The sequence below is a fragment of the Hypanus sabinus genome, chromosome 11 (genome assembly GCF_030144855.1).
Source record: "Hypanus sabinus isolate sHypSab1 chromosome 11, sHypSab1.hap1, whole genome shotgun sequence".
In the NCBI taxonomy this organism is placed as follows: Eukaryota; Metazoa; Chordata; class Chondrichthyes; order Myliobatiformes; family Dasyatidae; genus Hypanus; species Hypanus sabinus.
The window spans coordinates 64995923-65008997 of record NC_082716.1 but is presented as its reverse complement, the minus strand read 5'-3'; the positions used below and the strand labels follow the sequence as shown (position 1 = coordinate 65008997).

Below are 13075 nucleotides of genomic sequence, written 5' to 3'. Positions count from 1 at the left end.
ACAGTTGGAGGACCCGGAGTCCGGAGTCTACAGACTGGAACGCGAACCGGAATGTGGACTTCAGACCAGACCATGACAGAAGTGTTTTAACCTGGAGGATATCAGAGCTGGGCTCTGGGGTGTGGAGCTTAACCAACTGCTGATGCTATCCTGATCTATTGAAGAGCCTGAGCACATCATGAATTGTTCGCTTCAGCTGGTAATCACCCTCAAGCTTAAGATATTTCACACAGGGAGTGGTACATTCTGACGTAAGACTTATATATTGTAAAATCAATTCTGCTTTTTGTGTACCTGTTTGCTCCTCCACTTGTCTACACACTTTCTCAGCGGGTCTGCTGCTGTCAAGCGTTTGATCAGCAGGATTAACCAGGGATACATCTTCAAAATCTTCATCACACATTTCCAAGAACTTCCTCGTATTTCTAGAAGAAGCCATAAATAAAATAATGCTTCTAATTAAATTAATGGTATATTTTCTATTCATTGAGTAGACACAACACGAAATAAATTATGAAGATGTGCCACACCATTCGTCCGACTCGTGTCTCTTAAGCACTCCTCACCCCTTTACCCCACTGATAACAGCTTTCACAACAGCTAGTGTTACTCTTTATAACACATCCAGAATAATCCTGCCAGAATCATGTCCATTTTCTCTGTCGAAAAGTATCCAGAGTTTTATATTTGGGCCAAGCTTTCCCTAGTTAGCTGGAATTCCCAAAAGTTTCCTGACAATATATTTTGTAGAACATCAGATGAGCGTTATTAAGGGCACTCTGCATTTGCACCATTAATTTCCCATCTTTACTGTATTTTCTTTCACTTCTGTACTAATGTAACATGGAACAAAAAACTGAGGTGAGGATAATCTTAGAGCAGTGAATAACTCTCATATTTCATGTTGAGTTCTTTTTGGAAAATACATTGTTGTACATTACAACGAACGGAAGTACAGTACTCCATTTGCTGACAATACTGTCCAACTTAAACTCACAGTGACCGAGCCTTCCGCAACTTCCCAGACTCACTCAAACCTGGCTGGTCTCTGCCTGTTGCTAAGGGCGACAGGCCGCCCAATCGCAAATGGAGCGTCCGTTGTCAGGGGCGACAGCCGCCCAACCGCGCAGGCTTTCTGCCCCGTTGCCAAGACAACACTCAACATCAAAGCTAAAATTTGATCGTAATTTTACTAATTTAAAAGTGTGAACAGACACTTTTAAACACAACGAGTCAACTTGGGCCACGGGAGCACAAAACCCTTACCCCAGGCGCCGTTGCCGCCACGCTTTGCCCTCCGATGTCGGGCGAAGATTGCGAGCAAGTCCGCCGTGTGAAGGAAACCGCCTGCAAGTGACCAGGGTGCGGTGTCGCTGTGGTTACAGGGAGGCGGCCGTGTCACGCCACCTCAGGAATACCACTTGACTGATCACTTCTTTGGACAACCGGAAAACGTAACAGGTGTAGCGGAACATAAAAGCTAACAACACGAAGTATATACGATAACTTTCCACAGTGACTGCAATGCTAAACGCCGAATGAGAGAAATTCGAAGAGATCCAGTGACAGGAATGCAAACGTTCTGGTGCCGTTGAAAGGGAAGGTCAAATATGCAAAACAGAACTGGGAGGAAAGGAAGGGGGTCCGGCACTTTGCAGCCGTCTGCAGAGGTCACAGTCCCTGAACAGGAGCTGTGTTAGAAATCACCCCAACCCACACTCCTACAGTGGTCTTCAAATGCAGCAAACTCTTGTTAACCCGGGAGCCCCGGAACACAGTGGAGTAATTGTTTCCATTCAACTTGCTAGATTTTAAGGGATCAGAGGTCCCAATGCATTTCACGGGTAACAAACCAAGTGAGTCTCGAGTGCAGGTTCCGAAGCTCGAATTTTGAAAGGGGTCCCACTCTGGGAGATGGAGTGAACGCCTGGCCGGTAAGAGCCCGGGAATCAACCAGGATTTCGAATTAGTCGGCATAGGGATTATAGGTGTTTAATTATACTGGGTTGGTAGGGGGGGGGGGGCGAAATCGAAAAGCACGTCTCTTCTTCCATCCATGACTCACACCGTGGGAAGGGAATATTGTAAACGACAGGAGTCATACTCAGCCTTTAAGCTTTCTCATGTTGACCAAGAAAAATATTTCACAAATAACCATTATTTCCTCAATTAAGACTGACAAACTATTGGAATACGTACAGGGGTCTGAAAAGAGCAGCATAGACTTTGGAGACCATTACTTCCTGAAGTGCAACTTGAAGACTTTGTGTTCAAAATCGGAGTTAATTTCATGAGGTTGAGCCGCTGCGTCCAATAGTAGTTATTTTGATGCTTAGATCTATTTTTTGATTCTCGAGGTAACTGACAAAATAAAACAATATAAGCAGAATCCAGATCAATTCAGAGTAAGAATTACCAATGAAACTTTTAAACAAATATTGCGACTTGGTTCTTATTTTAAAATACAAATAGTAACCATAAAGGACAATGGAACAACCATTCACTTTAGAGTCTTTATAAAAGGCTGTGCCTGGATTGCATTCCAGTCGAATATTCCTCTGAAATAATATTTTCTTACGACAGTAATAAGCTAGTTGGCCTATCAAGTCTATGGTGGTAAATTAACTTAATTCTCAACTTGGCATTCTCATCAATTCTACCACAGTTCAGATCCAATTAACCCACGCAACACCCACAAAATGCTGGTGGAACGCAGCAGGCCAGGCAGCATCTGTAGGAAGAGGCCCGAAACGTCCACTATACTTCTCCCTATAGATGCTGCCTGGCCTGCTGCGTTCCACCAGCATTTTGTGTGTGTTACTTGAATTTCTAGCATCTGCAGATTTCCTCGTGTTTGCGTTTTTAAATTCACTACTGCGAAGCGTCTCCCAGTGACGCTTACACTGAAGAAGTTTAAATCAATGTGAGTTCAGTGAAACCTTTCTCACTGCTCCCCTTCTCTCTTACTAGCTTTTCTTTCAGTTAGTTCTGACGAAGGGTCCGGTCCGAAACGTCGATTGTACTTCTTCCTTTAGATGCTGCCTGGCCTGTTGCATTCCACCAGCATTTTATGTGTGTTACTTGAATTTCCAGCATCTGCAGATTTCCTTGTGTTTGCCAATTAACCCACACAGCTTTAGGATGTGAGAGGAAACCAGAGCACATGGAAGATGCCTACACGTGCCCAGTTGCTTCTAACAAATTTTATTTTAAATACCATGAAGTTAAATTGTACAACTGTACATATCAATTTCTAATAATGTTATCAGTGAAACTCTTGGCGCGTGACCAAGTGGTTAAGGCATTCGTCTAGTGAACTGACGGTCACTAGTTCGTGCCTTGGCTGAGGCTGCATGTATGTCCTTGAGCAAGGCACTTAACCACACAATGCTCTGCAACAACACATACAGCCAAGCTGTATGGGTCCTAATACCCTTCCCTTAGACAACATCGGTGGTGTGGAGAGGGGAAACTTGCAGTTTTGGCAACTGCTGGTCTTCCATTAAAAAAAAACACCTTGCCCAGGCTTGTGTCCTGGAAATTATTGAGACTAAAAGAGGCCTACACACACATCAGTGAAATTTCAAAACTAGCATGGTCAATTCACATGTTACATTCAAAGGTATTGAAGTCTAGCCACAATTCACTCCTCACATGGATGAACCTGGCCTTCATAAAGATGTGTTCTTTTATGTCTATTGAGAGCAGACAAATACTCTATTTAATACCCCTTCTAAAGGTGACATCAACAATATGACACCTTGGTACAGGCAGCAGGCTCAATCCTGTGCAAGTTATTTAAAATTGTTTTAAAACTATATTTGTAATACAAAGCTCCATCAGGAAAATGAACACACCAATTCAAACCTACAATCTAATCTATTAACTTCAATAGGCCATGTATTTCCCCCCACTGAGTTTCAGGTGCATCACCCTGTTATTTTGGCATATGGCTTCAGCAAAGAACTGACTCTGCAAACCAAACATCATCCACTTCCCCCAAGTTTGTTCCTCATGAAGAGCCTAGAGCTCAAATGATTTAATAAAACAACTTCCAAACATAAAGTAGATGCACAGCAGAGACACAAAGTTAGATGTATCAGCATTACAGTGGAGTAAAAGGAATTATAGAGGAATGAGCGAGGAACTGGCCAAAATTGATTGGAAGGGAACACTAACAAGGATGATGGCAGAGCAGCAATGGCTGGAGTTTCTGGGAGCAATTTGGAAGGCACCAGATAGACATATCCCAAAGAAGTAGTAGTATTCTAAAGACAGGATGATGCAAGAGAATTGAAAGCCAACATAAAAGCCAAAGAGATGGAATAGAGCAAAAATTAGCAGGAAAATAGAGGACTGGGAAGCTTTTAAAAATGAGAAGGCGGCAACTAAAAATTCATTAAAAAAGGAAAAGATGGAATACAAAAATAAGTTAGGCAATAATATTAAAGCAATACAAAGTGTAAAACAGGAAAGAGTAGATATTAGATCATTGGAGAATGATGCTGGAGAGTAATGGGTCACAAGGAAATGGAAGATGAACTGAATAAGTACTTTGCATCAGTCTTCACTGTGCAGGACACTAGCAGTATGCCAGAAGTTCAAGAGTGCTGGAGGTAGAGGTAAGAGAAGTTGCCATTACTAGGGAGAAGATGTTTGGGAAACTGAAAGGTCACCTGCACCAGATAGTCTACACCCCAGAAAGAGATGGCTGTAGTGATTGTGAAGGCATTAGTAATGATCTTTCAAGAATCAATAGATTCTGGCATGGTTCTGAAGATCTGAAATATGGCAAATGTCTCTCCACTCTTCAAGATGGGAGAGAGGCTGAAGAATCGGAATCAGAAGCTTTTGGAGTCTTGTTAAGAATGTGGTCTCAGAGTACTTGGAGGTACATGATTAAATGGGCCAAAGTCAGCATGGTTTCCTTAAGGAAAAATCTTGCCTGACAAATATGTTGGAATTCTCTGAAGAAATAACAAGCAGGATAGACAAAGGAGAATCAGTGGATGTTGTGTACTTAAACTTTCAGAAGGCCTTTGATGAGGTGCCACATGAGTCTGCCTAACAAGTTAAAAGCCCATGGTATTACAAGGGAAGATACTAGTATGAATGGAGCATTTGCTGATTGGCAAGAAGCAAAAAATGGAAATAAAAGGAGCCTTTTCTGGTTGGCTGCCAGTGACTGTGTTCTACAGGGGTCTGTGTTAGGACTGTTTCTTTTAATGTTATATGCCAAGGATTTGAATGTCAAAATTGGTGGCTTTGTTGCCAAGTTTGTGGACAATACAAAGACAAGTGGAGAGGCAGTAGTGTAGAAGAAGCAGAGGTGCTACAAAAAGATTTAGAAAGATTATGAGAATGGGCAAAGAAGTGCAAAGGGAATTCAGTGTCAGGAAGTGTATGGTCATGCACTTTGGTAGAAGAAATAAAAGCATAGATTATTTTCTAAATGGAGATAAAATTAGAAAAGGACGTAGGAGTCCTTATGCAGGATTCCCTAAAGATTTATTTGCAGGTTAAGTCAATGGTGAGGAAGGCAAATGCAATGTTAGCATTCATTTCGAGAGGACTAGAATGTAAAGGCAAGGATGTCATATTGAGGCTTTACAAGGCAATGGTGAGGCCTTACTTGGAATTTTGTGAGCAGCTTTGGGCAACTTATCTAGAAAGAATATGCTGACATTGGAGAGGATTCAAATGAATTCACAAAAATGACTGGGATTGAAAGGCTTATCATATGAGGAGCATTTGATGGCTCTGAGCCTGTACTTATTGGAATTCGGAAGAATGAGGGTAGGGATGGGGAAATTTCATTGAAATCTATCAAAGGTTAAAAAAAATCTGAAAAGAGAGGATGTTTCCTATGGTGGGGGTGACTAAGGCCAGAAGACAGCTTCAGAGTACAGGGACATCAATTTATAATGGAGATGAGGAAGAATTTCTTGAGCCAAAGTGGTGAGTATATGGAATTCATTGCCAGCTGTGAAGGCCAAGTCACTGGCAAAGTGGAGGTTCTGGATTAGACAGGAATCAACTAGGGATGCTGGACAGCTGTGGCAGGGTTTGAATGCCATAACCTCCTACAATGTTAAATCCTGTGACGTAGGGGACAGCAGAGCTTCACTTCCAGATGAACTTAATGCCTTCTCTTCTCGCTTTGACCACTAGAACAGGGAGGAACCATCGCACACCCCTATGTCTCTGGGTGATCCTTTGATCTCAGTATCTGAAGATGACAATGTGTGCTGCCTTCAAAAAAGTGAATCCAAGGAAAGCATCCAGTCCTGATGGAGTACCTGGTCAAGTACTGAAAACCTGTGCCCACAGATATCTTCAACTCTCACTTTGGGAGCGTGTGGTACCCACCTACTTAAATCAAGTTTCAGTCGTACCAGTGCCCAAGAAGAGTGTGGTAACCTGTCTAAATGACTATCGCCTAGTGGCACTTACATCCACAATGATGAAGTATTTTGAGAGGCTGGTGTTGAGGCAAATCAGCTCCTATCTAAGTGGCAATCTGGATCTGCTCCAATTTGCCTACTGAAGCAACAGGTCTACAGCAGATGCTAACTCATTGGCTCTTCACATAACTCTGGAACATCTGGACATCAGGGTGCTCTTTGTCAATTACAGCATGGCATTTAACACCATCATCCCCTCAAAACTAATGAGTAAACTCCAAGATCTGTGCCTCAATAACCCCTTGTGCAATTGTATAATGCATTTCCTTACTTGTAGACCCCAGCTAGTTCAAATTGGCAAAAACATCTCCTCCACAATCTCCATCAACACAGGTGCACCATTGGGATGTGGACTTAGCCCTCTGCTATATTCACTTTGCACCTGTGACTGTCTGGCTAAGTAAAGGTCCAACACAAGTTTGCAGATGACACCACTGTTGTGGGCTGTATCAAAGGTGGTGATGAATTAGCATACAGGAGGGAGTTTGAAAATTTGGCTGTGTAATAACAACAGCCTCTCACTCAATGTCGATAAGAACAAGGAACTGGTTGTAGAGTCCCATCTACCCAAAGCAACTACCTTTAAGGTGTCAGTAACCCACCTTTGCCCCTTCTCCAGTCACTAGAAACAGTTCCACCAGGCTTAGTAGCTAAACTACACATGAAAGGCAGGAACAATGAGAGATGTTCACCAATGGGAGCATTTAATGGGCAGTGGGAGCTTATCCCCACTGCCTCCACCCCTCCCCCAGCTGGGCAACCTTAAGGAACCTTAACCACGTGCCAATATCCTATCACTTATCCACTTACCGGAGGAAGTTTACAGCGTCCAATTAACCCAACAGCTTACCCTTATATAGAATGTGGAAGGAAATTCGAACACGTGGAGGAAACACGTTGTCACAAAGAGCTCATGCATTTTATTGGAGATAATCATTGAACCCTGGCTCTTGTTGAGAGGAAGTAACCCTGCTAGCTGCATTTTGACTATCCTATGGGACATACCAACTCCCCACTATAAATATCCTGGGGGGTGGGGTAGGAGGAGGACTGGACTAGGCACTTGTGTGCTGCAGCAGCAACAGAAAAGAGGGTTGACTACATTAAAACTAATGACTAATAACTGATCTCCAGAGACCAAAAAGCCTTCCCATTACTACAAAGCACAAACTTGGAGTCAGGTATCATAAAGTATTTCCCATTTTCCACCAGTGCAGCACCAACAATCTACACAAACAAATTAGTATCCCATTCACCGGCCCAAACATTCAATCCCTCAACATCACTTTTCAGAAAATGCACAACTTCAACTACATATCAAACTCAGTTTATAACTACTACTTAGAAGCTTGAATGTGGCCAAAGGAATGGTACCTTTTCTAGATTCTCCTTTAAGTAGCAGCATCCTGACTGAAATATGTCCGTTTTATAACTAGGTTTAAATCCTGGGACTCCCTGTACAACACATCAGTAGAATTACAGGGGCACTGCGGCAATTCGATGAAACTGTTCACTACCTCTTTCTCTGGAGCACATGGGGAATAGACAATAAACACCTGCTTTGTTGGCAATGCACTTGCCTGTAAATTATAAGCATAAATGTACCAGTGCCCTAGCCAAAATTTCTCAAGTAACAAAATACTAATTTTCCTTCGAATAAAGCACAAATGATTGCTGGTTCCTTGTAATATGGCAGTGGTTCTACTTCAACAATACTTCATAGGTTGTAAAACATTTGGAATAACCCAAGCTGTTGAAAAGTGCTACAGAAAAGTAGCTCAACAATTAGCTCCCTAACCAAAAAAAAGGGACAATCAAGAATAATTTAGGCAGAGAAGTACAGCAGAGTCCTAATCTTAATAAAAAAAAATATCATGCACTGTCCCCTGCAGTGTCAGAAATAGTATCTGCTTTTCAGTAGAAAGATGGTAATTAGTATTTTTTTCATGGAGAAATTGCATCTGCTTGTGAACAGACTCATCACACTACTGAAGCCTTGGTGATGAACAGTGCCATAACCAGTATACACAATTCAGATTGGGTACTGACATTGAGTCTGATAACTCAATAGTGAACTTGAACTATAAACTGGACAGTACGCTAAATGGGTTCAAAGTCCCACTGCACTTTATTTTGGCAAGGTCAACCCCCAGAAATGAAATCTGGCTGATTTGCAATGACAACCACAGGCAAATGAAGAACTGCTTCACAATGACACAAAATAGAATTGTGTAACAGTTCCACAGATAAGTGCCGCTGTTTGATAAAAGGAATTAATGCAAAGAAAACAGAACATACCTATAGCTACAATACCAAATATGATCATTCAAATTGCTAGTTAAGGTTTATACAAAAGCTAAATCTAGGATAGCTGAACCTTTGAATAAAGATATATACATATTTTTTTAAAATACTAAAAACACCAAGGGGGACCTACCTTTATAGACATACTGGATATAGTACTAGACATACAGTGTATTTTGGTTAATTGGGCCAGATTAAATCAGGGTAGCTGCTTATTTGGGACAACTCTTAAAGAACTACTGATTGGAAATAGTCCAAATTCCCTTTGCTTATTTGGGTTACTACGCCACTTAATTGGGGCAGAAAACCATTGCCAAGCAGTTTCTAACTAATGTCAGACATGTGCTCCCTCGTGGATGGAAGACTACACTGTGCTTAGAGCAAAGTGATTGTAAATTACACTTGTTGAGTGTGCTTGTATTCAAAAATTTTCATCAGGAGTGATGTGATTTCATGTGACTGTGTGATTGGCAACTAAATATTCCTAGATTTTGTTGCTTCAGGAGTGATAGAATCAGAGGGACAAGAGGGGGAGGTGTTGTGTTGCTTGTCAGTGAAAATATTACAGTGGTGCGCTGGCAGGATAGATTAGGGGGCTGGTCTAGGCTGTTTGGGCGGAATTGAGGAATGGGAAAGGTGTACTAACACTTATAGGGTGTATTATAGACAACCTAACGGGGACTGAGAATTGGAAGAGCAAATTTGCAAGAAGATAGCAGATATTTGTAGTAAGCACAGGGTTGTGATTGTGGGAGATCTTAATTTTCCACACATAGACTGGGAAGCCCATATGGTAAAATGTGTGCAGGGTAGTTTTTTGCAGCCATACATAGAGGAACCAACTAGAGAAGGGGCAGCGTTGGATCTTCTGTTAGGGAATGAAATAGGTCAGGTGACAGAGGTATGTGTTGGGGAGCACCGGGTCCAGTGATCACAATGCCATTAGTTTCAATATAATTATGGAGAAGGACAAGACTGGACTTAGGGTTGAAATTTTTGATTGGAGAAAGGCTAACTTTGAGGAGATGCGAAAGGATTTAGGAGGAGTGGATTGGGACAATTTGTTTTATGGAAAGGATATAATAGAGAAATGGCGGTCATTTAAATGTGAAATTTTGAGGGTACAGAATCTTGATGTTCCTGTTAGGTTGAAAGGAAAGGTTAAAAGTTTGAGAGAGCCATGGTTTTCAAGGGATATTGTAAACTTGGTTAGGAAAAAGAGAGATATCCACAATAAATATAGGCAGCATGGAGTAAATGAGGTGCTCGAGGAATATAAAGAATGTAAGAAGAATCTTAAGAAATTATAAAAGCTAAAAGGTACAAGGTTGCTTTGGCAAGTAAGGTGAAAATAAATCCAAAGGGTTTCTATAGTTATATTAATAGCAAAAGGAAGTGAGGGATAAAATTGGTCCCTTTAGCGAATCCGAGTGGACAGCTATGTGTGGAGCCGAAAGGGATGGGGGAGATTTTGAATAATTTTTTTTCTTCTGTATTAACTAAGGAGAAGGATTTTGAATTGTGTAAGGGAAATGAGTAGGGAAGTTATGGAAACTATGATGATTAAAGAGGAAGTACTGGCACTTTTAAGGAAGATGAAAGTGGATAAATCTCCGGGTCCTGACAGGATATCCCCTAGGACCTTGAGGGAGGTTGGTGTAGAAATAGCAGGGGCTCTGATAGAAATATTTCAAATGTCATTAGAAACGGGGATGGTGCCGGAGGATTGGTGTATTGCTCATGTGGTTTCATTGTTTAAAAAGGGTTCTAAGAGTAAACCTAGCAATTATAGGCCTGTCAGTTTGACGTCAGTGATGGGTAAATTAATGGAAAGTATTCTTAGAGATAGTATATATAATTATCTGGATAGACAGGGTCTGATTAGGAACAGTCAACATGGATTTGTGCGTGGAAGGCCATGTTTGACAAATCTTATTGAATTTTTTTGAAGAGGTTACAAGGAAAGTTGATGAGGATAAAGCAGTGGATGTTGTCTATATGGACTTCAGTAAGGCCTTTGCCAAGGTTCCACACAGAAGGTTAGTTAGGAAGGTTCAATCGTTGGTTGTTAATATTGAAGTAGTAAAATGGATTCAACAGTGGCTGGATGGGAGACACCAGAGAGTAGTGGTGGATAACTGTTTGTCAGGTTGGAGGCTGGTGACTAGTGGTGTGCCTCGGGGGTCTGTACTAGGTCCAATGTTATTTGTCATATACATTAATGATCTGGAAGATGGGGTGGTAAATTGGATTAGTAAGTATGCAGATGATACTAAGGTAGGTGGTGGTGTGGATAATGAAGTGGGTTTTCAAAGTTTGCAGAGAGATTTAGGCCAGTTAGAAGAGTGGGATGGGAGATGGGAGTTTAATGCTGGTAAGTGTGAGGTGCTACATTTTGGTAGGAATAATCAAAATAGGACATACATGGTAAATGGTAGGGCATTGAGGAATGCAGTAGAACAGAGTGATCTAGGAATAATGGTGCATAGTTCCTTGAATGTGGAATCTCATGTTGGTAGGGTGGTGAAGAAAGCTTTTGGTATGTTGGCCTTTATAAATCAGAGCATTGAGTATAGGAGTTGGGATGTAATGTTAAAATTGTACAAGGCATTGGTAAGGCTGAATTTGGAGTATTGTGTACAGTTCTGGTCACCAAATTACAGGAAAGATGTCAACAAAATAGAGAGAATACAGAGAAGATTTACTAGAATGTTACCTGTGTTTCAGCACTAAGTTACAGGGAAAGATTGAAGTTAGGTCTTTATTCTTTGGAGCGTATTAGTTTGAGGGGGGACTTGATAGAGGTATTTAAAATTATGAGGGCGATAGATAGAGTTGATGTGGATAGGCTTTTTCCATTGAGAGTAGGGGTGATTCAAATAAGAGGACGAGTTGAGAGTTAGGGGGCAAAAGTTTAAGGGTAACACAAGGGGGAATTTCTTTACTCAAGAGAGTGGTAGCTGTGTGGAACGAGCTTCCAGTAGAAGTGGTAGAGGCAGGTTCAATTTTGTCATTTAAAAAAAAATTGGATAGGTATATGGACAGGAAAGGAATGGAGGGTTATGGGCTGAGTGCTGGTTAGAGGGACTAGGTGAGAGTAAGCATTCGGCACGGAATAGAAGGGCCGAGATGGCCTGTTTCCATGCTGTAATTGTTATATGGAAGTTCACAAGAAATAAGCAGCAAGAAAACTTGGGAGCAACGCACACGAAATGCTGGTGAAATGCGGCAGGCCAGGCAGCATCTACGGGAAGAACGTCAAGACAAAGGGTCTTGGCCTGAAACATCAACTGCACTTCTTCCTATAGATGCTGCCTGGCCTGCTGCATTCCACCAGCATTTTGTGTGTGTTGCTTGAATTTCCAGCATCTCGTGTTTGCGTTTTTAAAGAAAACTTGGAACTGTTTTTCTTACTGGTTTCAAGCATTCATGCTTGGAGATGCCAGAAATAGTCATGAGTGAAAATCTTGTGACTTCACTACTTCAAAAAGTTAGGAACAACAAAGAATTAGAAGGTATTGCCAATCATCTTGAATGTTACAATTATTGAGGATACAATCATCAATAGCATTATAATGAAAGCAGTCTATTATCTACAAAGTGTCTCCACTGATTGTCCATTTACAGTCAAAAGAATGCATATGAATTCCTCTGTTGATAGCTATGAGCAATATATTTTATTAGCACTGTAGTATTATCAGTGTTCCAATTTGTTCTGTATTTCAATTAAATACACAATTTGTTACTCAGTTAAACAGCAACTTGTGTTTTTCTTTAATACACCTTTTTAACTATTTTCAGGAGACCGTGTAATTGAGGCAACCACTTAATTGGGCCGAATTGTATTGGTCCCATTGTGTCCCAATTAAGCAGAATCCACTTCCAATGTACCAAAATTTCAATAGTTAAAGAGGACGATGGAATCCATCCCAATAGTGAAACTCAAGATCAAATGACAAAGTCATTAAACATGTTAATAATTAAAGAATGCTATTGCAGGATACGAATCTTTTTTTGCAATGTAGTATTTGGAATCATTCATGTGTACTTTTATATATATTATACACACACAATAAACTTGCCAAAATATCAGAGTGAAGGCCCTTCAAAGCAGTCTGCAACAATAACATAATTTATGGTGCAACACAGAAAACTGTGGCCTATTTTAAATGTTTATTATACTATATCAGTAAAGAAAAAAAACTCACAACATTTGAAATAGTTATCAGATTAGGATATTGTAATCACAGTACACAAAACCTATTCTCCACCAGAATTGTGCCAAATTCTCTTCAAAAAAATGGTGA

At 40.9% G+C, this 13075-nt stretch overlaps 1 protein-coding gene and 1 long non-coding RNA gene across 12 annotated transcripts in view; one reads left to right on the top strand and one right to left on the bottom strand.

Annotated features, from left to right (window-relative positions):
* The window catches only part of axdnd1 (axonemal dynein light chain domain containing 1), a 162273-nt gene extending 159884 nt beyond the window's left edge, over nucleotides 1-2389 (bottom strand). For all 11 annotated transcript variants that reach the window (XR_009514787.1, XR_009514786.1, XR_009514785.1 and 8 more), the window contains exons 1-2: nucleotides 1267-2389; nucleotides 295-425 (exon numbers count right to left, since the gene is read on the bottom strand). Coding sequence is in view for 7 of the 11 variants with exons in the window: in XM_059984538.1 (XP_059840521.1) it covers nucleotides 295-403 (109 nt within the window). In the remaining 4 variants the exon portion in view is untranslated. The remainder of the gene's footprint in view (nucleotides 1-294; nucleotides 426-1266) is intronic.
* Nucleotides 1804-12819, top strand: LOC132402046 (uncharacterized). The gene is made up of 2 exons (XR_009514791.1): nucleotides 1804-1934; nucleotides 6172-12819. It is a non-coding gene; the product is annotated as an uncharacterized LOC132402046 (long non-coding RNA).
* The last annotated feature ends 256 nt before the right edge of the window (nucleotides 12820-13075 follow it).